Here is a 27624-nt window from a genome sequence, read left to right as displayed (position 1 = left end):
TTCAACGAAGACCAATCTCGTCCAAGGAACAATAAAACTATTTAAAATGATCAATGTTGAGAGAAGAAACAGAGAATATGTGAAGGTGAAGGCCAAGATAGGAGTTACGCAACTGCAAGCCAAGGAACACCAATGATTACCTAAAAGCACTGAAAACTGAAGAGGCAAAATCAGATTTTCCCCTAGAGCCTTCAGGGAGAACACTGCCTTGCCAACACCTTGATTGTGAACTTCTGGCTTCCACTGTGAGAAAATAAAATTCTGCAGGTCCAAGTTAAAAAAAAATGAGTATTGCCAGAATATGTCATAATTTAAAAGCATATGTATTTATATGTTTTCAACAACAGATTTTGTTAATGGTATCTCTGATTAAAGGGATCAAAAACACTAAAGTTGTATTTCATAACTGTGACTCCCTAGTCCACTTTACATGAATACTTGTGTTAAAATAAAAAAATACCTCTTGAGATCCTTTCAGCATTTCACTAGGTTCTTTAAGATGAAATTGTGACAAGGTGTAAGGAGTCCAGTGGTCTTCCTTACCTTACTAAAATGTAGTTCAATTCTTCACGTGTATAAATGGAATTCATCTTTAAAGATTATTTATTACCCTCAAGAGATGTGACATTTAAGACTGGTGGATAGTTGTATCTGTCAATACAAATAACTCCCAAATAACTTACGGAACTATGGGTTATTCCTTTTTTTTTCTTTTTAAAAGGTTTTTTGGTTGGTTGGTTGGCTGGTTGGTTGTTTAGTTGATTGGTGAGCTAAGGGTGATATATGAGCATGCAGAAGAAAAACAATTTTAAAAAAGGACTGGAGGAATAAGGTCCTTGAAAAAGTAATAAGTAGGTCCAAGAGGAAATGACTAAGTACCTCTAGTATATTAAGATATGGCTATCAATACAAGAACACAGTAGTAAGCTTTGATATAAAGAAAATAATTGTAAAAGTCTAGTTGGATAATAGTGGGTTAACAGTGTTCAGAATTACATAACCCCCTCAGGAACAAAATCTTAATCTTGAATATAATTCACTATTTCCTGAAAAGATTTTTCATTGTTTTTTCCTCATTACTACTCCTGCTACAACTTGAGTAGACTCCCAAAAATAATTTAACTTGGTGTTAAAAAAAAAACACAAAAACAAACTCAGAAGAATGAAACAAAAGCTGAGTCCAAACTATAACCTTGACATGAATTTTTTTTTTTAGCTGAGCCATCCTGCCACCTGTTGGCAGTTCAGCGGCTGCTCAGCTTGGGCCAGAACTCGAACTGCTGTTGCTCAGAGCTCACACTCTTGAGCGAGCTCTTAACCAACTGAGCCACTCAGCTGGCCCCACATGGAGTAAATTTAAAAAGTGCTAATTTCTAATAAAACAGGTATAAAATTACTGGATAATCTTCACATGTCACATAGACTTGCAAGTATTGTCATATATACATTTTTCAGATATTCCTAAAAAGCCATAATTTCATATATTCTGTCCCATTGTTAGATGTATCATACCAAAGGCATTGAAAACTCATTTTATTTGGTCCTCATTACTATTGAGAGTAGGCAGAAAAATTATTATAACTCTCATTTTACAAGCAAGAAAAGACTATATTTCAGAGATTTGTTCAAGGTTATCTGACAAAGCCAAAAATAGAACTTCAGACTCCTGGTACAAAATTCTGAGTCTTCTCCACCTTCTGTTTAATGGGGTTCTCTTCTGCCTGTTTGGTAGCTTCCAAATCCTCCACCAGGTAATTTAAGATGACCCCAAGTTCTTTGATTGTTGAATGATAGTTTATTAGTTAAAATCTGATAAAACACATAACAATAAAATGGTGTGATTCAATAGCTAATAAGGATTATACTTAATTATAATCTAATAACTGGCAGTAATCATCACAAATAAAGACGCAACTGTATAAGCATAACTTCCCACACACTATCCAAGTACACAGGACAAAAACGTGTGCTTTCTAATGCGCTGCCATCTACCAGCTTATCTCTCTTGGTTTTCACGCCTTTGTCTCAGAATGATAAGCCTGTCTCCCTCTCTATCCCTCCATGACATACAAGGGCTGGCTTTGGTGTTGGTGTCAAGATCCAGAAAAGAGACAGTATGGATAAATGACACAGTAGTTCCATTTTCCTAGAGGAGAGATGCAGGATTCCAACCAGAGGTATCTAATCAGTGGACTGCCAAGTTAGTTAATATATCTCCTTCTAATTGAGCTTTTAAGTACATGACTTGTGTCAACTGCCAACCAACTATTTCTGTATCAACAACTTAGGGTTGGCTAAAATGCATATGACAAAAATAGGGCTAGGTTCATAAACCTGCATAGAAACTAACTCTATACCATGGCTTTCCACCATAAAGAGCTGCATAACTGTTGCCAACTTATTACTTTTCTTCTCTCTTCTGAAAATACCTTCCCTACTAATTCTTGTTCCTAAGTATTTTTCTTATTTCCTAAACTTATTTCTTATCACTATTACCTCTACCTAATCCTATTCCAATACAGCAAACATACTTAATACAAAATTGCTTGGAGTAGGGTTACATCTTAACAATTCTTAAGCACACATAGTCACACAATCAAAGCAAACACTGCAATGCGTTTTATCTAATCCTGAGATGCCATTATAGTACAATCTTTCCAGGTGACCCTTTTAGCCAAGCGGCTATCCAGCTCCACATATTACAATGTTGTGGCATCTTCCTGCTTTGATCCCTGAGGACCAGGTCGACCATTAGTTGTTTTATGGGCTGGTTCAAGCTTTATCTTGTTTCAAGGTATGGAGTAGTCTCACAGATTCCTCTTGGTGTTTTTGGATGGCCTGCTTGAGTTAGTATGGTTGCTTGTATTCTCATTAATGCTAACCGTTTTAACAAGCTCACAATCCTCTGTAGTAGAATTTTTATCAATTCCATATTCCAGAGTTCTAATTGGAGTAATAGCTACCCTTCAGTATCTCTAATTTTTGAGGAGCACCAGATCTGTCAGTTTAGACTGCTCACCAAATAGAATTTATAGCAGACTTGTGGTCTCTCCTTGGAGGTGCTTCCTGATCTTGCCCATTTATTTATCCTTTGAGTTTTATTTACTTTGATACAAAATTATAGCCCAATTTCCTAAAGTCCAAATTCCTAGTGGAGAGTTTACATCTTCCCTGGGATTTTCTAAACCTTTAATTAAAGCATTGAGGGTATTGTACTAAGTGAAATAACCCAGACCGAGAAAAACAAATACTGTATGATTTCACTTATATGTGGAATCTATAAACAAAACAAAACAAAACAAAACAGGGCCGGCCGAGTCACGCGATGGTAAGAACTGGCTTGGGACGCCAGAGGGCCCCGGTTCGGATCCCACATATGAGGGCCAGTGACACTGCCCTCTACAGCTAAGATGCTGAACAACAGCTCAACCTGGAGCTGGGCTGCCATGAGTCACCGGCGACAGCGTAGGCTGCAGCCCCTGTAGCAGTGCATTGCCATGGGCTACCGTATGTAGCCAGCAGCCAGTGTGAGCGGCCAGCAGCAGCAGTGAGCAGCCATCCAGAAGCCGGCAACTAGGGCTGGCCGAGTGACTCAGTTGGTTAAGACCTTGCTCAAGAGTTTGAGCTCTGAGCAACAGCAGTTCGAGTCCAGCCCGAGCTGAGCAGCCAACAGGTAGCAGGATGGCTCAGCTAAAAACAAAACAAACAAACAAACAAAACAAAACACACAAAAAAAGAAGCCAGCGACTGACCTGCCTTGCCCGGGGAAGAGCGCAATGATGGTGGCAACTTGGGCCAGTGAAGCAACGTCCTCCACAACTAGAATGAAAAACAAAATGAATGCAACTTGTCTGTTCCCCTTCCCCCAATTCCTCAGCACTGTTCCCATCCCCCCAATTCCCCAATAAAAATCTTAAAAAAAAAAAAAAACAGAAAAAAACAAATGAACACAATAAGACTCATAGAAACAGAACAAACTGATGGTTGCTAGGGGGTTGAGGGTGGGAGGATGGGTGAAAAGGTGAAGGGGATTAAGAGGTACAAGATTCCAGTTAAAAAATAAATAGGCCATGGCGATAAACTGTACAGCAGAGGGAATAGAGTCAGTAATTTTGTAATAACTTGGCATGGTGACAGATGATTACTAGATTTAGTATGCTGATTACATTGTAAGGTAAATAAATGTCAAATCACTATGTTGTACACCTGAAATTAATATACTATTGTATGCCAACTATGCTTTAATAAAAAACTAAACTTATTTTTTTTAAAAAGCATATACTCTATATCAACTTACGCAATTCCTCTGTTATTCTTCTTCTTGGCTGCTACACATATAGATGTCCTTGTTTAACTGTTATCACTAATCTTCCTTGTACAACTGCAACTATTGGAACAGTGGGATAAACATTCTTGCTTTTCCACTGCACTATATAGGTTAATTGAGCATAGTCCCTTTGCACCACATCTATTATTTGCCATTTTGGATATACTGTATATCTAGAGCCCCCTACACTAGAAAAGTAACAGTTTGTCCAGTTATTACAGCAGCAAAGTCCCTCAAACTGCAGTGTGGTGTGGCGTATAATTACCAACAGTAATTGCTTGATGATATAACTTTTATGTCTCCCCTTTGTGTCTCTGTACACCCTCTCTAAATCTTCTGCATCTTCATCTACTATAGCAACCTTTCCACATTGCAGTCTATTGTGGAACTTTCTCATACTAATATGTTTGAGTAGCTCAGTAAGTTCTGACTTTTCAACAGGGCCTGTGGTAGCTTTTCTTGATACTGTAGTCTCTGTCTTAAATTTGTTAAACTTATCCTGAAATTCAGTGGCAAAACTGACTTACATTTTTCCTGCTCCTGCTCATCCAAATAAAACCTAGTTATATAGTCTATAATTTCCCCCACTTACCTTTAAAAGTAGCTAATTATCTGTGTATGCAGACCTCAGTATTAGATGCAGCACCCCTCATGTTGCTTAGCTCTGAAGTTATCTGTATTGAATGTCTTTTAATCCCTTTGACTGTAATATGCTTTAGGACTCTATGTGTATTGGTATAGTCTGGCTTCTCCAGTGTGGATTGACTTCTACGTGTCACTTCTTCACAATTCGCATACACCACTTTGTCTAATGGTACACTTGCATGTCTTTACCCAGTTGTTGCCTATGTTGTGAGATGAAGAGGTCATTTGTTCTCTAGGAAGGAGGACCATAGTGTCCATGGGCTTGTCTGAAGGGTAACTATTCTTCCAAATGGAAATGAGGGGACTGGATGGCATGGAATTTGTATGATCAGTGAATTTCCTGGACCCTGTTTTGATATGGCGGTCCTCTAACTATTGCATTTTCTCCTTCAGGTATCTGTAGAATTTCTGTAGCTAAATACCAGTCCACACTTTTTCATATTGCCTCATCTCTCAATAATTGGGATCTCTCTGTCACGGCTGCAGCAAAACCATCATCTCTAAAACTATACCGTGTTTGACTTTCCATTGGTGAATACTCCTTGTAGGGCTTTGTCTAGCCCTTCTAGTACTAGTACTTCTCTCCTGTTATTTGGTATAATTTGCTGTTTCTACTTGGGAAATAATATTGAAGAGTAGCAGCAATGTAGGTCAGCATTTGAGGAAACAGTCCACGTTGCAACTTCTTGGTGTCTCAGCTTTTTCACAGGTTTCTCCCTGGCAAAAGTGATCTGAAAACCTTTCTGTAATTTTATTATCTGGTAAATGCTGCTTTTTCAGAGTTATTTCCCCTAGTGTGATATAGCATGCTTTGGTTGACACATTCTTTCCTAAAGGCCTGGTACGGAGGCCTTTTTGAGTAAGGATTTGTATCTTCTTAAGTAAATGTCCCAATATTGTTAATGTGAATGTATTCACTATGATGCCATCCTGGAGGATATTTCTCTTTTGTCTACTATTCATTGAAGAACAGTGAAATTGGGTCTCAAGATATGATAGAGTTCATCAGGTCTTCACTCTATTGTTAGGTGAGGAGTTTCTTTTCTTTGCCATTGTTTGCTCCTGTTATCAGGAATCTTAGCAGGAGAACAAGTACACGTAAAGAAAGAACCATATGGCTAAAGTCAGAGCTTTTCAAATAAATGCAAAGAAGTAAAGAGACCAACCTCTGGCTGAAAGTAAATCAAATATTACTTGTTCTATAACGTACTAGTAATGAAAATGTGCAGAACTAGGAGAAAAATCATACTGCTAATATTCTGAAAAATCAGAAAATATTTGAAAGAGAGAAATGATCAGTTCTCACATGCTGGTGTGAGCAAATTTGGTCTTATCCACTTAAGTCGTCATTTATACCAGAGTGTGCATCTTCATAGACGTTTTCTGCATCTAACATAGCTTGATCAATATCAAACATTAGGTCTTCATCTTCTCTTGGTGTAAGTATTGAGTCTAAGTCTGAGAGGTCAGGGAGGTCTGGTACTAAGGCTTCCTCGGAATAAGAAGGATTTGCTTCTGTCTGTTCCGCCATATCATTTTGCTCTACACAAGGAACTTGTTCATGTGAAATCATTTGTGTAATCGCTTCAGCTATTTTTATTAACTGGGCTATACAATCAACAAGTTTACCAAGTAGTACAGGAGTTGACACAGCCTCCATGCCTCAATACTCTTCTCGGTAGATAAAATAATACTAAAAGCTGTAGCAAATGGGCTCTTGGTGACAATGTATTCTGTAGGGCTGGCAATAGTTCTGTGGTTCGTTGGTTGAGAAATTAGGTTGTTGATGTGATTATGATGATGATCAAGTACAGAATGAGGTCAGTGGTCCTATAACACTTTTTGATAAACTTGGTGAACCTCCTCAAAATTTACATGTGGTGCTCTTGTTTGTACTGGTAGTAGACTGCTTGCTATTATAATAACCACCGGACAGATTGTCACAGCCAAGACAACACAGCAAAGCAGACCTGATAATAGAAAAGAGAAATATAAATATTAATATCCTTGAGTCTTCATCTATCCTACAGGTTCTGGCTATAGGATAAAGTTGAAAGGGTATCCCTAGCTATTGCTCTTCCTTTTTTGCTGACTTCACGAGGATCTACTACTCATACTTTCCATGTAATAGTCTTTATCTCTTCTTAGAGGATTTGAGAACAAAGTGAACACAGGTAGTTTGTCTATATTTCTTGAACATCTCTATTGAGAAAGATACATCCACTCATATTCTCTGTCTTTTGCCAGATTTTGGGCAACTTCTGTTATAAAATTACTTTCTTGGTCATTTCCCATTACTGTTAATATTCCACATCTAGCATGTAGTTCCTCTAACTTTGTCTAAAGCCATGGTCATATTATTCTCATCTGTATGTCTGGTGTGCTTTGCAAACTCTCTTCCTAAGTTTATACTTCTGTAAGGCAATATTCTTTGTTGAAAAATCTAAGGATTGGCCCAACATAATCAACCTGTCACATTGGTCAGGTTTACCACTCTCCACACCCCTTAAAATGAGTTATAACACCCTTCAGAATCTTCCAAGTTGTTGCATGTATCAATACTCTGTTCCTTGCTATTGCTCCTTAGTACTCCATGGCATGGGTGTATCGCTCCTGGTTTAACCATTCACCTAGTGAAGGATATGTTGGTTATTTCCAATTTGGGGCTATTACTAATAAAGCTGTTACAAATAATAATGTACAGGTTTTTGTGTGGACATAGGTTTTCATTCCTTGGGGATAAATGCCTACCAGTGCAATTGCTGAGTCATATGGTAGGTGTAGTTTGTGAGTTTTTCAAGAAACTCACAAACTATTTTTCAGAATGGCTGTACCATTTTTACATTCCCACCAGAAGGGCATACCAGACCTCTCTGTTCTTTGCAAGTTCCTGTGGATCTATCATTATTTCAAAATAAAACATCTAAAAAAATGAGTTATATGTTAAAATGTCAGAGATGTAATGTAGAGCATAGGGAAAATAGTCAATATTATTGTAATAACGTTGTATGGTGACAGATGGTTACTAGACTTATTGTGGAGACCACATCATAAAGAATATAAATGTCAAATCAATGTTGTACACCTGAAACTAATATAACATTGCATGTCAGCTATACTTTAATAAAAAAAAGTTAGTGGAGGATACAAGTTTTTAGTAATTTAGCATATCTCATATTGCTTATCCGCTTGTTTGTTTGATTCATAGTTTGTTTCTTTCACTCTTTCTCCTTCTGCTTACCTAGGACATTCATGTTCATATGCCCTGAGGTTTCATGTGCCAAATTCTGCAACCTTAAATTGAACTGACAAGAAAAGTGACTTGGGATTTGCAGGCCCAAGACTACAGAGTCTACATGAGTTTTGGGGGATCCAATTGTCTCCTCTTTTGTTTAAGTAGATTATTCTGTCTTTCAGAGTCTACAGAGTCTACATGAGTTTTGGGCGATCCAATTGTCTCCTCTTTTGTTTAAGTAGATTATTCTGTCTTTCCGTTCTGATGAGCTTATGCATATCCTACGTGGATTGCTAAATTTCTTTCATTGGTTTCATTCATATCTCCCTTCATCAGATTGTTGTCCCTGCTATAGGCCAGTCTGTAATTTTACATTACATTAGAGCACATGAGGTATGATCAAACAATACAGTGAATGTTTAAATTGAAAATATATTACAGTAAAACACACATTGCCATTAATCCCCCTCAAAATACTCACCCTTGCTTTGAACACACTTATCTCATCGTTCTTGCCACTTTCTGAAGCAGTTCTGGAAGTTCTCTTTCGTGAGGGTCTTTAGTTGTGCTGTCCTGGCTGCCTCGATATCCTGAATCATTTTGACTTCAGCGAAGAACCAAAAGTCGCACAGTGCCAGTTCAGGTGAATAAGGTGGATAAGGACACATGGTAATTTTTTTTAATTAAAGTATATTGTGGTGACAATGGTTAGTAAAGTTATATAGGTTTCAGGTATATAATTCTGTAACATATCATCTAGATGTCATATTGTGTGTCCATCACACAAAGTCAATTTTCTATTTATATTTGACAGAAATTGCCATATACCAGAAGGAATGTGTGACATGAAGCATTATCATGATGGAGGATGATTTACAGCACACTTTAAAACAAACTTTCCCTCAACCGTAGCTCACACCTGATTGCACCAAGTAAGTTGAAACTTGTCACACACTGCTACTAAGGTTCAGCATGCCGCTTCCCATATTGAAGATCCCTGCCTTCCCATGGGTGGTACCCCATAGAAGCATTCACCTTATTTCTTGATCATGACGGAAAGGCTTCGTATCACACATTACCTCTGGTATGGCAATTTCTATCAAATAAAAACATTACAGTGTGTCCTCATCCATCTTATTCACCAGACCTGGCACTGTACAATTTCTGGCTCTTCCCTAAAGTCAAAATGACCATGAAAGGTAAACATTTTGAATCCATTCAGGACATCGAGGCAGTAACGACAGCGCAACTCAAGACACTCACTTAAGAGGACTTCCAGAACTGCTTCAGAAAGTTGCAAGAATGATAGGATAAGTGTGTTCGAAGTGAGAGGGAGTATTCTGAGGGGGATTAATGGCAATGTGTCTTTTATTGTAATTTTCTTTAAACATTCACCGTATTTTTTCACCACACCCATATATCTCCAGTCCATGACTAATCACTGTAGCTACCGTGTTTCCCCGAAAATAAGACCGGGTCTTATATTGCGTTGTCGGAAAAGTCATGACGTATTTTTCTATGTTTTTCGTTGCAAAAATTCATCATGACTTTTCCGACAACCCAACATTAATTTTTGCTCCAACAATCTACATTTATTCATTTATTCATGTACAAAAATCTACATTTACTCAAACTGTCATGTCTCAGGTACAATCTGAACTGGGGCTTATGTTTGGGGTAGGGCTTATATTACAAGCATCCTGAAAAATCATGCTAGGGTTTATTTTCCGGTTAGGTCTTATTTTCGAGGAAACATGGTATAGACTTTGACTAATTGTTTTCTTGGGCATGTATAAAAATCAAATTTCTAGCTACCAGTCTCACAAATTAGGCTGGTTTTCTCTTCCAGCCTCAGCCAAGCGTCTCCTAGTGGAGAGTATTAGGAAGCAGCCATACATCTCACTACTTCAAGATAAGGCCAAATCTATTACTGCCCTGTTCCAGCAGTTCTGACCAGAGTGAGGCCCAGCTAATTGTACTCCTTAAATCTTCATTGGAATAAAGATCATCAGCCAGATGGTCTGTCATTTCCACATGGAACTTGCTTGTCTCCACAGGGCCTAGTTTGACCCGTTCAGTTATAAACTATCTCCACTTATCATAAGTCCTGTCAGAACTACACTTTTTGGGGGGCCAAAATCCTTACAGTAGAAATGGGGTTTGCCCTATAATAATGATCAAAACCATGACGACCAGAAGGCATGATTTGGGTTATCAGCAACTTTCCATCTGAAATATGGGAGAATGGGTACGAGAGGCATAGCAGTTTATTTTATTAACTCAAAGGATCTCTGCTTTTTGATTAGAGGAAAAAGCAGTCTAACGGGAGGAAATAATGGAAAGAAATCAAGCAAGGAATATCTGGCATTAATGTGGAGCAGAATCAGCTCATCAGAAGGGAAACATAAAAGAAAAGCATGTGTCAAATTTTACTAGAGAGCACCATCACATTTTTCAAAGGACACAATAACCCACTATGATGCCCATAGCCCAAGGGCAGAAGAGGGAGATAGGAACACACTCACACAAAACCTATTTAATTTCTGCCTTCCCTTTCACCCAGCTTTTTTTTCCAGCTTCTCTACCTCCCTTTAGGACTCTTGTATTCCTCCTCTTAGTTGACATACCTCCATTTCTTCACCTATGAGTTGTGATCAAAAGATACAGTGAATGTTTAAATTAAAAAAAATATTACAGTAAAAGACACATTGCCATTAATCTCCCTCAAAATACTCCCCCTCACTTTGAACACACTTATCCCACCTTTCTTGCCACTTTCTGAAGCAGTTTTGGAAGTCCTCTTGCATGAGTGTCTTTATTTCATCCTCTATCATGACAACACTCCCTGTCACACATCACTTCTGGTACTGAAATTTCTGTCAAATAAAAACATTACAGTGTGTCCTCATCTACCTTATTCACCGGATCTGGCACCGTGCAACTTCTGGCTCTTCCCTAAAGTCAAAATGACCATGAAAATAAAACATTTTGAATTGATTCAGGACATCAAGGCAGCCACAATAGTGCAACTAAAGACAGTCACAAAAGAGGACTTCCAGACCTGCTTCAGAAAGTGGCAAGGATGATGGGATAAGTGTGTTCGAAGTGAGGGGGAATATTTTCAAAAGGATTCATGGTATGTCTTTTACTGTAATATTTTTTAATTTAAATATTCACCGTATTTTTTTATCACATCTCGGATGTTTGAATCTATTTTACTTTTTCTTTCTTTTTTTTTTTTTTTTTTTTTTTTTTTTTTTNTTAGCTGAGCCATCCTGCTACCTGTTGGCAGCTCAGCGGCTGCTCAGCTCGGGCTGGACTCAAACCGCTGTTGCTCAGAGCTCAAACTCTTGAGCGAGGTCTTAACCAACTGAGCCACTCGGCCGGCCCTCTATTTTACTTTTTCTGTCTCCATCCTCCACTATCCCTTCCCACCATCTTTTCTTCCATCTCTCTCTAAACTGGGAAAAATTTAGAAATAAATTATATTTCATTTATTAAATTGATATTTGACATATAGTCTCACATACACAATCTAAACATAAAAAGCAGAGATAGAACATTTCATATTTTGCTGTCTTGTAAGACAAATATAGTTACTTATTACTTATGCAACCCTTGATTTATTTTGTCTATCATTTGGGTCACCTTTGATGGGAAAAAAAAATGCCTGACCTAGCCTTAACCCTGTTGACCACTGTGTTTGCTAATCCATAATTCCTATCCTCCAAGCATCTTGGAACCTAGGAGCTGGGAAGTGTGGGGAGGACAGAGGAGATGTTGAGAAACTGCTAAGTACTGCACTACTAAGAAAGAGTAAGAATATAGCATCAGCTTATTCCAGATATGGTAATTTCCAAAGCAATCAATCCCTAACACCTTAGTTTACCTAAAGAGATATTTTGTATTGTTTGTACCTAGCTCCAAATCATCTTAAGGGTCTTTTTATTAGCTGCTCCCTCTGCCTGGGATCCCTTTTCCTCAGGAAAAAAAACGGCTTCTTGTCATTCTGGTCTCAGCTTAAGTATCATCTCTTCAGATTTTTGACCCTCTAACTTGAAAAAGCCTCTGAATCATCCCTTTCTCTTTAGTCATAGTATATTTTTGTATTATGGCACCTATAATTACCTCATATTTTCTTGTTAATTTGTTTTGTCTGTCTTCCACCCCACCTTCATATACATATAGACTAAAAGGCAAGTACTATGAAATTAGGGGGCTTGTTTGTTTTGCTTTCTGCTGTATCCCCAAAATCACAGAAGATAGGCTGCCACATAGTAGGTAATCCGGAAGTATTGCTGAACAAAGGAAGGAAGGGAAGGAGGGAGGGAAAAATAACTTTCAGCTCTTTTACTCAGTAAATACTATAAAAGTTCAACCATGCATGGGGATAGCAGGAGGTACAAAGATAAACCAATTCATCAAAACATACAGTTAATAAAATGAGCAAGTAATAACACACAGTTTGAGAGAAAACATTCACAAAGCATACTTGTATATCTGACAAAGTTGTAACCAGAATGTTACAACTTCTTTGTCAGAAGCCCCTAAACTCAAAAATAAAAGGACAAACAAACCAATTTTAAAAATGGCCAAAAGATTTAAACAAACATTTCCCAAAGGAAGAAAAATAAATATAGGCATACCTTATTTTATTATATTTCACTTTATTGTGATACTGTGTTTTTTGCAAATTGAAGGTTTGTGGAAACCCTGCATCAAACAAATATATTGATGCCATTTTCCCCACAGCATTTACTCACTTCACCTCTGTGTCAGTTTGGTAATATTTCAAAAATTTTCATTACAATTATATCTGCTATCGTGATCTGTTATCAGTGATCTTTGAGAAATCATTTGTGAAAGGAAGAGTCAATCAATGTGGCAAACTTTCAACTGATGCGGCAAACATAATTGTTGTCTTATTTTTAAGAAATTGCCACAGCCACCCTGACCTTCAGCAACCACCACCCTGATAAGTCATCAGCCATCAACATCAAGGCAAGACCCTCCACCAGCAAAAAAATGTACAACTCGCTTAAGGCTCAGATGATGGTTAGCATTTTTTAGCAATAAGGCATTTTTAATTAAGGTATGTATATTGTTTTTTAGACATAATGCTATTGAACACTTAATAGGCTACACTATAATGTAGCATAAATTTTATACGTACTGAGAAACCTAAAAAAAATTTTGTAACTCACTTTATTGCAATACTGGCTTTACTGCAGTGGTCTGGAACTGAACCTGCAATATCTCCAAGGTATGCTGGTAGCTAAGAAGCACATGAAAATGTATTCAGCATCATGAATCATCATGGGAATGCAAATTAACATCACAATGCGATACAACACACTCACCAGACTGGCTAAAATTAAAGATTGACAACACCAAACGTTGGCAAAGATGTAGATAACCAGAATTCTCATACATTGCTGGTGGGAGTGTAAAATGATACCACCTCTTTGAAAACATATGGCAGTTTCTTCTAAAACACCTATATAGTCCTAGCAAGTCTATTCCAAGGTATTTCCCCAAGAAATGAAAGTTCACAAAAAGACTTTTACAAGGATGATCATATTATGCATAATACCCTCCCAAGAAAAGTGAAAAGAGCCGAGGTGTCAATCAAAAGGAGAATAGACAATGGTGTTGTAACAGCTATATAAGATGTCAGAAGGGTAGTAGCTTGGGGAAGAGGGGTTATCACTTTGTGAGGGGTGTAAATGTCTAACTGTTGGGTTGTCGGAAAAGTCATGATGCGTTTTTGCAAGGAAAAACACAAAAAATTCATCATGACTTTTCTGACAACCCAACATTACATTGCTTTGTACACCTGAAACTAACAAAAAATAAATACAAATCAATAAATACAAATAAATAGTGGTGGGGGAGCATAGCGAAAAAGGAAAAAATAAAAATAATGCATGGCCACTTTAAAAAAAAGGAGAATGGATAAACAAACTGGTATATTCTTACAATGTGATACTAATATTCAATAAAAAGAAAGCCACTACTCACAGGGACAACAACATGGATATCAGAAACATTATACTTAATGAAAGAAACCAGACACAGAAGGATATATACTGTATGATTCCATTCATATGCACTTCTCAAAAATGCAAAATAATCTTTGGTAGAAAAATTCAGAATAGTGGTTACATCTAGGGGAGTGGGAACTGACTGGGAAGATGCATGAGAGAACTTTCTGGGGTGATGGTAATGATCATGTTTTAGATAGAGTTTTGAATTACACAAGAGTATGAATTCGTTAAAACTCATTGAATGGTACCCCTCTTGTTTTGTTCAAAGGCAAATCCTTTATTGAGGATAGAGGATTCAACTCAGGCCTCTTCAGAATTCCCACAGATATATCCTAGATAAACGTGAGCTCACAATACAAATTACAAAACAAATGAAGAAAAAAAGCCATCACATGCAAGAGGAAGCAGAGATAGAAAAAAGAAAAACAGCAGAATTAGATTCTAAACCTGAAAAAGGATAGTTCAAGAAAAGAATAGGTCCATTTCACTTATGAACATAAATATAAAAATCCTAAGTAAAATATTGGCTAACTGAATCCAACATGCTTATTCTGGTGAACTAAGATAAATCTTGTGATTCACTTCCCTGCTATAATTTGGAATATATCTATCTAGCTGCTTATCTAGCCATATATCATGTAAACATGATAAATCAAGCAGGGTTTATTCCAGAAAGTCAAGTATTATTCAATATCAGAAACCTTATAGATGTAATTCATCTTAAAAAAGCTGAGAGAGAAAAGGCATTTGAGAAAGTAGCATATTTCCACATGTATAAGACACTCCCATGTATAAGACGCACCTTAATTTTGGGGCCTGAAATTTGAAAAAAAAGTATTACATAAAGTTATTGAACTCAAATGTTATTCATCATAAAATTCATACAACTCCTCATCACTGTCAAATGCAAGTAAAAAAATCTACAACCACTGTATAAGACACACCCAGTTTTTAGACCCCCAATTTTTCAAAAAAAGGGTGCATCTTATACATGGGGAAATACAGTACATCACTTATTAATAATAAAAACTTTTAGAAAATTAGGAGTAGGAAATTTATTTAATTTTATAAAGGACCAAAATGTACAGCAAAAATATTACATAATGGATTAACTTTAAACACAAAAAATGGTACTCTTAATATTTGTATATCTCACTGTATGTAAATTTTATTCCCTCCAAAAAAGTAACCAATTGTAATCCCCAACCTCAAGAACTATTATATATCAGATCTGATGTCATGCCCATAAATAATTATTCTAATAAATGCTCACATTTATGGAAGACCTATTACATTTCAAGCACTGTGAAACCCAATTTTCTAATAGTACATTTAATTCTCACAATAACACTATGAAGTTACAGATGGAAAAATTGAGGATCAGAAAAATTAAGTAACTTGCCCACAGTCAAATGCTAAGTAAAGATACAGAAGTGAAAATCAGCCCAGGTCTGACTCCTAAAGTCCTATGCCAGCAGCACAAGCTCAGGTGCCTACAGGAGCAAAATTTGCCTTATTTACACCAGTGCTGACATTGCATTTTAAGCAGGAAGAGAACTGAGAATGTGAATCTAATTTGCCATCCTTAGAAACTAGCTGAATTCCAAATTGACTATGAGTCCTAAAGGAGAAGGATGGAGACAGCCTGATCCAGGATCCACATCATTTGTTACAGGAATGTTGTGTCTCTTTTATCTGTCCTTCCACTGACCTACTGAATTAGCCTAAACACTCACAAACTACTCACCCGTGATAACAAGGTTCTGCTATTAAACGCTGTCCGCACTTTCGCTTTCGAATGGGGTGTTAACGCTCCCGTCCAACTAAAAAACAACAACAACAAAAAGAATAAACTGCAGAATTGATAGGTTTAAAAATATCTGCAATCTGTGGAAACAAGGACAATATAAACTAAAATTTAGAGAACGAAGAGCCCTGCCTAAGTGAGCTGACAATCAGGAGACATTCGCTAATTCTGGGCACAAGTTGAAGATGTTTGGCCCCAAGACAGAGAGGGTCTCTACTAAGGAAAACAAGAAACCTGCATAAGGTTTGAGGCTAGCATAATGGATTAGAAATTTAAGAAGCCTGAAATGCAGAGCTAATTTTCATTACCTGAAGTTATCGTGGCTTCTAAGATGGCGCCTACGCGTGAAAGGTCGAGTAAAATCTCCCACAATACTTCAGAGATGAAGTCTCGCGAGCGGGAGCGGAAGTGTCGTAAACACCCTTCCCACTGCCGGCGACTCCCGCAAAATGTTACATAGACTTTGAGGTTCGGAGGACCTGGGGTAGCTAGTGAGTTAATAAGTGCAAAACCATCCCTAAAAGATACTTTGTTGAAAGTGATTCCAAAATGTATAAAGATATCTAATGGGCTTAGTATAGTCGATACATCTTAAAAAAGAACAAAATTGGAAGGCATATACGATCACATATTAAGGCGAGCTATACAGCTACAGTAATTATGACAGCATGACACTGGCACAAGGACAAGCAAATAAATCACTTAACCATGACACCTCACACCAGATAACAAGGTAATATAATAATAATAATAATAATAATAATAATAATAATAATAATTTGAAATGGATCATAGATCTGAATATGACAGGGAAATCAATAAATGTAGATCAAACCATAGGCGAATATCTTCATGACTTTCAGGAGGCAAAGATTTCTTATTTGATGCAAAAAGTATTAGCTATGAAAGAAGATTGGTAAATTGGATTTCATTAAAATTAATTCCATAAAATTATGATAAATTACATAAAATTCCATTTATCAAAAGACACCTTAAGAGGGTAAAAAGTCTCAAAGATTGGGAGAAAATATTCACAATGCATATAACCAACAAAGGACTTGTATCCAGCATATACATATATTTTTAAACTCCTTCAAATCAATAAAAGACTGACTATCCAATTTTTTTAAGTAGGAAAAATATTGAATGCCACTTCACAGAAGAGTACATCCAAAAAGGCCTCCCAGCATATGAATAGGTTTTCATAATTATTACTCATGAGTAAAATGCAAATAAAAGTGAGACACACAAAACCCCACCAGAATAGCTAAAATCGAAAAACTAAAATCGTTAAACTTAAATGTTGAAAATACCAAGCAGTGAAAAGAACAGGGGGCAACTGGGACTCTCATACATGGCTGGTGAAAAGTATTAACTGGTACAACTACTTTGGAAAACCATTTGGCAGTATATACTAAAATTAAATATACCTCTATTGCATGACCCTACAATTCTACTAAGAATATATTTTGGTATATAACCAAACCAAAAGAGTACAAATGTCCACAAAAATACGTGTACAAGAACGTTAAAACAAACCAGATGCATAAGTGCATGTTATATAATTCCATTTATATGAAATTTAAGAACAGGCAAATGAACCTATAAAACAGAAGTAAATGCAGTGGTTACCTTTGAGTGGGAGGATATTGACTAGAAAAGGATATGAGAAAGCCGTCTGGGGTCCTGCAAGTGTTCTATGTCTTTATATGATTACACTTTTTCTTAAAAAAAAAAAGGATTCAACTATACTCTTTGTTTAAAAAGATTTTATTGGGGAATTGGAGGAGGGGAACAGCATTGGGAAGTTGGGGAAGGGGAACAGACAAGTTGCTGTCCTTTTGTTCTTCAGTCTAGTTCTGGAGGACGTTGCTTCACTGGCCCATGTTGGTATTATCATTGCGCTCTTCCCCGTGAGGCAGATCAGTTGCCAGCCATTGGATGGCCATTCACTGCGGCTCTTGGCAGCTCACACCAGCTGCCAGCCAGCCCCACTGCAGCCTATTCCGAGCTGGCGACTCACGGCAGCCCAGCTCCAGGTTGAGCTGTTGTTCACCATCTTAGCTGTAGAGGGCGCAGCGTCACTGGCCCATATTGGTATTATCATTGCACTTTTCCCAGCTGAGGCAGATCGGTGGCCAGCCATTGGATGGCCATCACCACGGCTCACGGCAGCTCATGCTGGCTGCCAGCCACTCACGATAGCTTATGGCAACCCACTGCAGCCTCACTGCAGCCTACGCTGTCACCGGTGACTCACAGCAAACCAGCTCCAGGTCCAGCTGTTGTTCACCATCTTACCTGTAGAGGGCGCAGTGTCACTGGCCCCCATGTGGGATCCAAACCAGGGCTCTTCTGCTCAGAGCTGGCATCCCAAGCCAGCTCTTAACCAACGTGCCACTCGGCCAGCCCATTTACTCTTATAATTTGTACACTTCCCCATATGTATGCCATATCTCAAAAAATATTTTATTTTTAATTTTGGGTCTCTGTCCTATCAAACGAGTAAGGACAGCGAGACAGTGATGGAGAAGTCTTTCCAGCGTTGGGCAAGCCAGTCATCACAGCCAATGAAAATGGAATGAAGTCTTAAGATATAGAAGCTGAATGCTCTAAAGAGCCTTTAAAGAGCTCTAAAGGCTCTTTACTTCTTGACAGTGCTAAGTAAAGCAAGAGGTCCTTATAGCTAGATGGAGTTATAAATTGATGTAAGAGGTGATAACCCACATCTCACAACAAGCTCAGAAAGACAGCTGGGCAGAGGCCATGCTATCCATCTGATAACTAAAATCTTTAACCCCAGAGATTTTTATTAATCTCACTCTTATGACATTTTTGTCAGCACAACTAATCAAAACCCACCATTTTTCTTTTAGCTGTTTTTCCTACCCTGCTATTTAATGATGCCCATAACAAGCAAACTGGCAGTAAACAGCAAACTATAGGATGGGAAAGGAGCAAAGAAATCCAAATCCTCTCAGTCTATGTTTATAGTCGATAAGCTTCTCTACATCAGGCAAGGTCAGCTAGTTCATAGCCAAGGGGGACAGAGGCAATTGTGGGAGAAATTAAAATGTACCTTTGGTGAGTATAGGTGCCAGTTTCCTGTTTACAATCTATTTTTTTTTCATAATGCTCCCTTCTCTAGTGCTGCAACACCATTTGGATACATGCATTCAATACAGATTTTTAAAAACATTTCCAGGCATTACTTCTCACTGCCCTCCCCATCTCTGAGGAAAACATCAAGAAGTCCTCATCCCCAAAGGGCAAATTTTATAATTTTAACATAGCAGAAGCTCTGGGGAGTGATCTACAATGAACAAAGCAATGGGATTTACCCTTTAAAATCTTTTTTAAAGCTAAAAACTTTGCCTTAAAAAATAAACTTTCTGCAGTAAGGAATTTGCTTGTTATAGGTTCTGACATTTAAATTCCCCGTGAGCCATTTTTAATTTATCAAGAAAGACAGGAAAGAATTTTGTGGCTGAGGAGCTAAATATGGCCTCTTCTCGAAAATATATGAAAAATTCAAAACAGAAACTGAAAAAAGGAGGAGTAGGAAATGTCCTTATGGTGAATTTAAACCAAATTTTACTGAATTTCTACCCTCCTCCTCTAAATTTGCTCACTGCTGCAGAGAGAATCACAGATTCTTGCTTACCCTTCAGAAAAACAACTTAGTCACTGGAGAAAGACAACCACATTTGAAAATATATATCTCTTCATTATTTTCCTAGACAATAGTTTTTTAAAAACACTATCCACCAACAGTGCACAAGGGTTCTCTTTTCTCCACATCTTCGCCAACACTTGTTGTTTGTTGATTTATTGATGATTGCCATTCTGACAGGAGTGAGTTGGTGTCCCATTGTTGTTTTTATTTGCATTTTTTCTAATGATAAGTGATGTTGAGCATTTTATCATATGTCTCTGGCCATCTGTATGTCCCCTTCAGATAAATATCTCTTCATGTCCTCTGCCCATTTTTTAATAGGGTTGTTTTTTTGGTATTGAGGTGTATGAAGTTTTTTTTATAAATTTTGAATATTAACCCCTTATCAGATGCATCACTGGCAAATATCTTCTCCTCCCACTCTGTAGGTTGCCTTTTTGTTTTATTAATGGTTTCCTTTGCTGTGAAAAAAATTTTTTAGTTTGATGTAATCCCATATGTTTATTTTTTTTTCTTTTGCTTCCCATGCCCAAGGCCATATATCAGTAAAAATATTACCAAGGGTAATATCTGCAAATTTTCTTCCTACAGTTTTTTCTAGGAGTTTTATGGTTTCAGGTCTTACATTTAAGTATTTGATCCATTTTGAATTTATTCTTGTATATGGTATAAGAAGGTGGTCCAGTTTCATTTTTTTGCATGTATCTGTCCAGTTTTCCCAGCACCATTTATTAAATACTGTCTTTACCCCAATGTAAATTCTTGCTTTTGTTGTCATAGATTAAATGACCATATAGGTATGGATTTATTTCTGAGCTCTCTATTCTGTTCCATTGATCTATGGGCATGTTTTTATGCCAATACAATGCTATTTTGATTACTGTAGCCTTGTAGTATGATTTGGTGTGAGGTAGCATAATACCTCCAACTTTGTTCTTATTTATCAAGATTGCCGTGGCTATTCGGAGTCTTTTATGGCTCCATGTAAATTTTAGGCTTATTTGTTCTAGCTCTGTGAAAAATGTCATTGGTGTTTTGATAGGGATTGTGTTGAATTTATGTATTGTCTTAGGTAGTATGGACATTTTAACTGTATTAATTCTTCCTATCCATGAGCATTGCATATGTTTCCATTTCTTTGTGTCTTCTTTAATTTCTTTCTTCAATGTCTTATAATTTTCAGAGTACAGGTCTTTTACTTACTTGGTTAAATATATTGCTAAGTATATCATTGTTTTTGAGGCAATTGTAAATGGGATTGTTTTCTTAATTTCTCCTTCTGATAGTTTGTTATTGGTGTATACAAATGCAACTGATTTCTGAATATTAATTTTGTGTCCTGCTACTTTAAATTCATTTATCAGTTCTAATAATTTTTTGGTGGAATCCTTGGGGTTCTCTCTATATAGTATCATGTCATCTGCATATAATGACAATTTTAATTCTTCCTTTCAAATATGGATGACTTTTATTTCTTTTTCTTACCTGATTGCTGTGGCTAAAACTTCTAGAACTATGTTGAATAAAAGTGGTGAAAGTAAGCGTCCTTCTACTGTTGGTGAGGTTGCAGATTGGTGCAGCCACTATGGAAAACAGTATGGATGTACTTTTAAAAATTGAAAATGGAACTACCTTATGACCAAGCAATTCTACTCCTGGATATCTATCCAAAGAAATCCAAAACACTAATTTGAAAAAATGTATGCACCCCTATGTTTATTGCAGCACTATTCACAATAGCCAAGATATGGAAACAACTGAAATGCCCATCAATAGATGATTGAATAAAGAAATTGTGGTACATTTATATAATGGAATATTACTTGGCCATAAAGAAGAATGAAATCTTACCATTTGCAACAACATGGATGGACCTTGAGAATATTATGCTAAGTGAAATAAGTCAGACTGAGAACGACAAATATCAGATGATCTCACTTATATGTGGAACCTGAAGAATAGCATAAAGGAGCAAACTAAACAGAAATAGACTCAGAGACACAGAGAAAACAAGTGATGTTGCTAGATGGGAGGGGGAGGGGGAGGGGATGGGGAAAAGGTGAAGGATTGGAAAGTGCAAATTAGTAGACACAATATAGTCATGGGGATATGAAACAGTATCGGGAATATAATCAACAATGTTGTAAAGATTATTAAGATATCAGATGGTCACTGGATTTATCAGGGAATCACTTCTTAGACTGTGAGATGCATGACCAATGCACTGTACACCTAAAGCTGAAGTAGAATAATATTATATGTCAAATATATATATATAGATAGATAGATAGATAATTGATAGATAGATAGATATAGATGTAGATATAGTCACAAGATGTGGAGTATAGCATAAGGAAGATAGTCAATAGTATTGTAAAAGCTATATAAGATATCAGAGCTTGGGGGAGAGGGTTATCAAAAAAAAAAAAAGCAAAACACTATCCAAACGTGAACACAGCCACCCCATCTTGATTTGGTAGGATTCTGCACAGGTTTGTCCCTGAATCTTGGCTGTTGTGAGAAGCCCACCGACCCCCAGAGAGCCTGAAAGAACTCTAGTAGCTCTTGAAAGAATCCCAGCTTTTAAATATTACCAGTGCAGAGGACAGGGTCTAAAATAAGAGAAATAAAAAAAGAACTTGGAGGTAACAGGAAAAGGGATTCTATTCCCAAGTCTTTCCTCAGGAAAATTGTTTTTCTTTATATACTCTCCTCGGGAGAGAGAGTAAAATGATGCTAGTGGTTGTGAGGGTAGGATCTGTGTCAAAGAGACCTATACTTGAATTTCAACTTTTCCACTTACTAACTGGAATTTTGCTAAACTACTCTTTTCCTAAGTTTCCTCATCTATAAAATGAAGATAATATCAGTTGTGAGAATTACATGAGTTAATACATGCAACAAGCTTAGGATGGTGCTTGGTATATAGTAAGCTCTTAATAAATGCTAGCTAATATCATCATTCTGAAGAAATCCCAGGACCCAGGGACCAGGGTGTGATGCATCCTGGGTACTGTCTACTGATCCCTGGAAAGTAGGAGGGGAGTCAGCTACAGACATTACAAAAACTGAAAGGAAGTACCAGAGATGCAGTTAATCTCATAGCTAGAACCAACATGACTTTGAATTTGGATAAAAATGTGAGGGAGCAAGTCTGTCAAGTGGCTCTACTTTACACATAACACTTTCAGGAGACCTGAGACCAATCAGGTAGGGAATCCTTGAGGATTAATCTTCCTTGAGGTGGATCTTCCTAGCCTAACTTTGCTCACTCTGACTCTGAGCTCTGGCAGGAGAAAGCTGACTACACTTTGGACTGCTCATTAGCTCTTCTTACAATACATTGCCAGCTGCATGGAGAAGGCCCTCCACTTGGTATTTTGACAATGAACCTTTCAAACTATTAACTGGCTATGCCTTGGAAACATCTATTTAGAAAGTAATCGGCAAAGTCATTGAGGCAAGATAATAAAGCCTATTACCCTGTGTCTAGCATGACTTCACCTGAACCAGCCCAGATTTTCAGATCTTCCTATCTGAATCATTTGGGTTAGAAAGGGAGCATCATAGAAATATATTTGTATCCTTTTTATCCCTTACTGTGCTAGCCTGGATTTAGTCCTGAGCTTTAAGAATACCTCTCAGAAATTTGACAAGATAGTTCCCTCTTTCTGCTAATTATATCCTCAAGTACTTTCACATTCATTAACTTATTTAATCCTTATAACAGTCCTGTGCAGCGAGGATTATACCTATTTTACAACTGAGGAAGTGAAGACCTAAAGAGGATAAGTGACTTGGCAAGATTACATAGCTGGTTAGTAGTAGAGCAAGAGTTAGAATCTGATTCTTTCATCGCTTGGCCCTCTATGCTATCCTTTACACTGTAGTCTGCCTAGTGATGCTCTGAGGAGCTCCAAATCACCAGCAGAATAAGGAGCAGTGTTAACAAGATGTGAACAAGAACACAATATAGTTGCACTTGGTGGCTTACCAAGTGGATCATAGGCCACAAGTCCCCTTGAGGATAACCATTTCTCATCCCTACATACTATGGTTCCCAATGTGCACCTACTGTTAGACCACTCTAGTAAAAAGGAAAGATACCAAAACCTAAATGAACATTAAAATCACTTTAAGGCCATATGCTGATCTATAAATATAAAAAATAAGACAAGAATACTTGGTCTCCTGTTTTCTAATTTCTCCCTTTTTTACCTCTGGGATAGATGCAATCAGAATAAATTGGAGGTAGTGAGGTAGAAGAAAATATTTCCTGATCTCCTAAAATGAAAAATGCTTTGCCCTTGAGCATGAATTTACTTTTTCCTTTCCCTCTGAACACTTCATTCCTCTTCCTCTTAGGGTTCATAAAGGGGCCAAAGGTTAGTGTTGTAAATAAGGATGCAGAGCAAATTCCACTGCCTGTTTGCTTGGCACTCAGAAAAACACAGCAGAGCTGCACAGCCCTGTCCTTTGACAAGAGTCCTCCCAATATCAGACCGGCATGCTACTCAAGTTAAAGGCTGGATGGAGTTGCCCTAACAGGATTTCTTACAGTATTTCTTTTTTAGTATTAGCTAGAGGCAGGAGGATCTAAAGGCAGGTTTGCTCAACAAGAACAAAATATCTCTTGTAACATGTATTACCAGGTTAAATATTTCTGTTCTAAAATATACTTTTAATTAAATATAATGGCTACTCCACCTAAATACCCTTATTAAAGTCACCAGTGAGTTCCACACTCCCAAATTCAATAGTCAATTCCCACTCTTCATCTTACTTGTCCGACAGGCAGCATTAGACATGGTTGAACCCTCCCCAAGTCCTCGTCTTATTCATCTATAGTCATTTCCTTGGTGATCTCATACAGGCTGTAAAGAACACCTAATGGATGACTCTCAAATTGATTTAGCCAGCTCAGGCCTTTCTCCACAATCCCATGCTTTTTTATCTCTTTGCCTTCACATTGATTTCTAATATTTAAAACTTAACACATCCAAAACTGGGTCCTTGGTCTTCCCTCCAAAACCTACTCTACCTATGGCTTTCTCCATCTCAGTAGATGGTAACTCTATTCTTCCAATTACTCAGGCTAATAAATAGTAAGTTTATCTTTGACTTTTCTTTTTCCCACAATTCACAGCCAATCCATCAGGATATTCTATTGGCTCTGTATTCAAAATGTATCCAAAATCTACTGACAAGTTGTTATTGTGAGCCACCATCATTCACCTCTCAATTTGATTATTTCAACAGACTCCTAACAGGATTCCCTTTGCCTCACTCCAGTCTCTTCTCAACACAACAGCCAGAGTGATCCCTTCAAAAAGTAAGTCAGATCATATCACTCCTCCTCTAATGGCTCTGCATTTCCTTCAGAGCAAAACCCAAATCCTTATAATGGCCCACATGGCCCTCCACGACATAATCTGCAACTTCATCTTCCACTTCTCCCCTACCTTCTGTTCCCCCACCCCCACTCTGGCCTCTTTGACATTCACCAAACTCACCAAGCACACTTCCTCTTTAGGCACATTGCATTGGCTGTTCCTTCTACCTAGAATGTTTTTTACTCATATATCTGAATGGCTAAATCCCTCACCTCCTTCAAACCCTTTATTTACATCTCACTTTTTTGATGCGAGCTGCACTTGCTACCCTTTAAAAATTGTACACCTAGGGCCGGCCGGCCAAGTGGTGCGTTGGTTAGGAGTTGGCTTGGGACGCCAGCTGTGAGCAGCAGGGCCTGGATTCAGATCCCACATGAGGGCCAGTGACACTGCTCCCTCTACAGCTAAGATGGTGAACAACAGCTCGACCTGGAGCTGGGCTGCCGTGAGTCGCCGGCGACGGCGTAGGCTGCAGTGAGGCTGGCTGGCAATGGGCATGAGCTTTCATGAGCTGCCGTGGGCCGCCATGAGCGGCCGTCCAATGGCCGGTAAGCGACTGCCTCCCCTGGGAAGAGCGTAATGATAATACCAACATGGGCCAGTGAAGCGACGTCCTCCACAACTAGACTGAAGAACAAAAGGACAGCAACTTGTCTGTTCCCCTTCCCCAACTCCCCAGCGCTGTTCCCCTCCCCCAATTCCCCAATAAAATCTTTAAAAACAATTGTACTCCTGAAACTAATAAAAAGAAAGAGAGAGAAAAAATTGAACCTCCCCCTCCCAACCTGGCACTCCTGAGTCTTTCTTATTCTGCTCTTATTAAAATTGTCTTAAACTTATCACCTTCTGTACACACTTTATAGTTTACTTATTGTTTATGATTATTATTTATTTTATGACTCCCCTCTCTAGGAAGTAAGCTCCATGCAGGCAGTGGCCTCTGTTTTGTTCAAGTGGAAGAACAGTGTCTGGCATGCAGTGGGAACTCAATAAATGTTTGTTGATTGAATAACAGGACTCATAATTCCTTACGTTTTATTATAGTGCTTTATACTTTTTCTAGTGTTTTCACATGATATCATATTCAATCTTCACAATTACCATATAACATGAACAGGGCAATATAGTTTATTATCTCCATTTTATATTAGAGAAAATTGGCATCCAGAGAGGCAAAATGATCTACCCAAAGTCACATAGCTGGAATGTGGTAGTACCAGGAACCCAGTTCTGGGCTCTCTTCCCACGGCCTCCAACATTATATTGAAAAGCCCTAATCCCTAAGGAAAGGCCTTGCAGCTTTTCTGTTAGAACAGAGACATGCCCTGCTTATGCCATTAACCCAATACTTTAAAGCTGAATATGTTTCACCAGCTCATGGAAATATACATACATAAAGTCATCTAAAGACCTGAGTTTATGTGTGGGAATCACCATGTGAATGTCAGAGAAAATTACGCCATTCCCAAATGGTGCTCTCTCCAAGAAAGAAAGCAACATTTGAATATACCAGCTGCTCAGTAGAATAAATCATTTGTTTTTTTCCTAACCAGCTCTGCCTTCCTCTTGCATTGCACATTAAACCAAACAGTTCTTCAAATCAATTTAACAGAACAAAGGGGGAAATTACAATCCAAGAAGGCATCAGCTACCTAAAGTGCATCCTAGTGGCCTCTTCCACCATGCCACCATCTAAGCTACTGACTGCCCATGTTGAAAGCTCTCCCCCACTGTCACAGCCACACAAGGGAAGTGGAGACTGCTCCTTTAAATGTACCACTGAAGAGGAACTGGTGTTTAGTTGGCAGGGGGGAACAGGATACTTCATGCTTGGCATAATGCCACCATTGGTATCCAATCCAGAAGCTGCTACATTCTGTAGGGGTGGCAACTATTTTGTCTTCAGGATAACATAGTATAAGATACAGCTATATTTACATACAGGCTTTTTAACAGAGATACTTGTTACCCCTGATAAGCTCACAGGAGGTGACAGAAATGGCACAGCCAGGAAAAGGCAAGCCAAGTTTCAGTGCCTTCTGGCAGCTGAATCCACAGTACCAGAGAGGGTGGCCTGATCTCTTTCCCTGGTCCTCAGAATGTCATTATAACAAGGAGGTATATATCCAGTAATCCTCCTAAGGATTACTAAGGAGACCAGGTTTATCTTCAGTGCCCTTGTCTTTTGATCACAGAAAATCAAGTGGTTGAGGCTTGGCTCTACGAACAAGTTGGTTCAGCTGCCAGGTTCAACAAATATTCCCTAATGAAACAGCAAGCATCAGTTCAATAAGTAAACTTCAGGCTGAAACAGAAGTGTCAACACAAGTACAGTCTACCAAATGCTTGATGGACTTCAGATAGCACATTTTAAACAAACGTCACGAAACATGAAGACACATATAACAACCTCAGCCACACAAACATACACTGACATTTTTGACACTGGAGAAGTAGAAAGGACAGAGGAAAGAAATTCTTTTTTTTTTTTTTT

General features: G+C 38.0%; 2 protein-coding genes across 2 annotated transcripts in view; one reads left to right on the top strand and one right to left on the bottom strand.

Annotated features, from left to right (window-relative positions):
• TRPC5 (transient receptor potential cation channel subfamily C member 5) overlaps positions 1 to 27624 on the top strand; it is a 176909-nt gene that overhangs the window by 44422 nt on the left and 104863 nt on the right. The gene's annotated exons all lie outside the window — the stretch shown is intronic.
• Positions 6303 to 6632, bottom strand: TRPC5OS (TRPC5 opposite strand). The gene has a single exon (XM_019632332.1). The coding sequence runs from the start codon at positions 6630 to 6632 to the stop codon at positions 6303 to 6305; it is 330 nt and encodes a 109-aa protein (XP_019487877.1).

This window comes from Hipposideros armiger, unplaced genomic scaffold (assembly GCF_001890085.2).
Source record: "Hipposideros armiger isolate ML-2016 unplaced genomic scaffold, ASM189008v1 scaffold_1124, whole genome shotgun sequence".
NCBI classification, from domain to species: Eukaryota; Metazoa; Chordata; class Mammalia; order Chiroptera; family Hipposideridae; genus Hipposideros; species Hipposideros armiger.
This window is presented reverse-complemented; position numbering and strand designations above follow the sequence as displayed.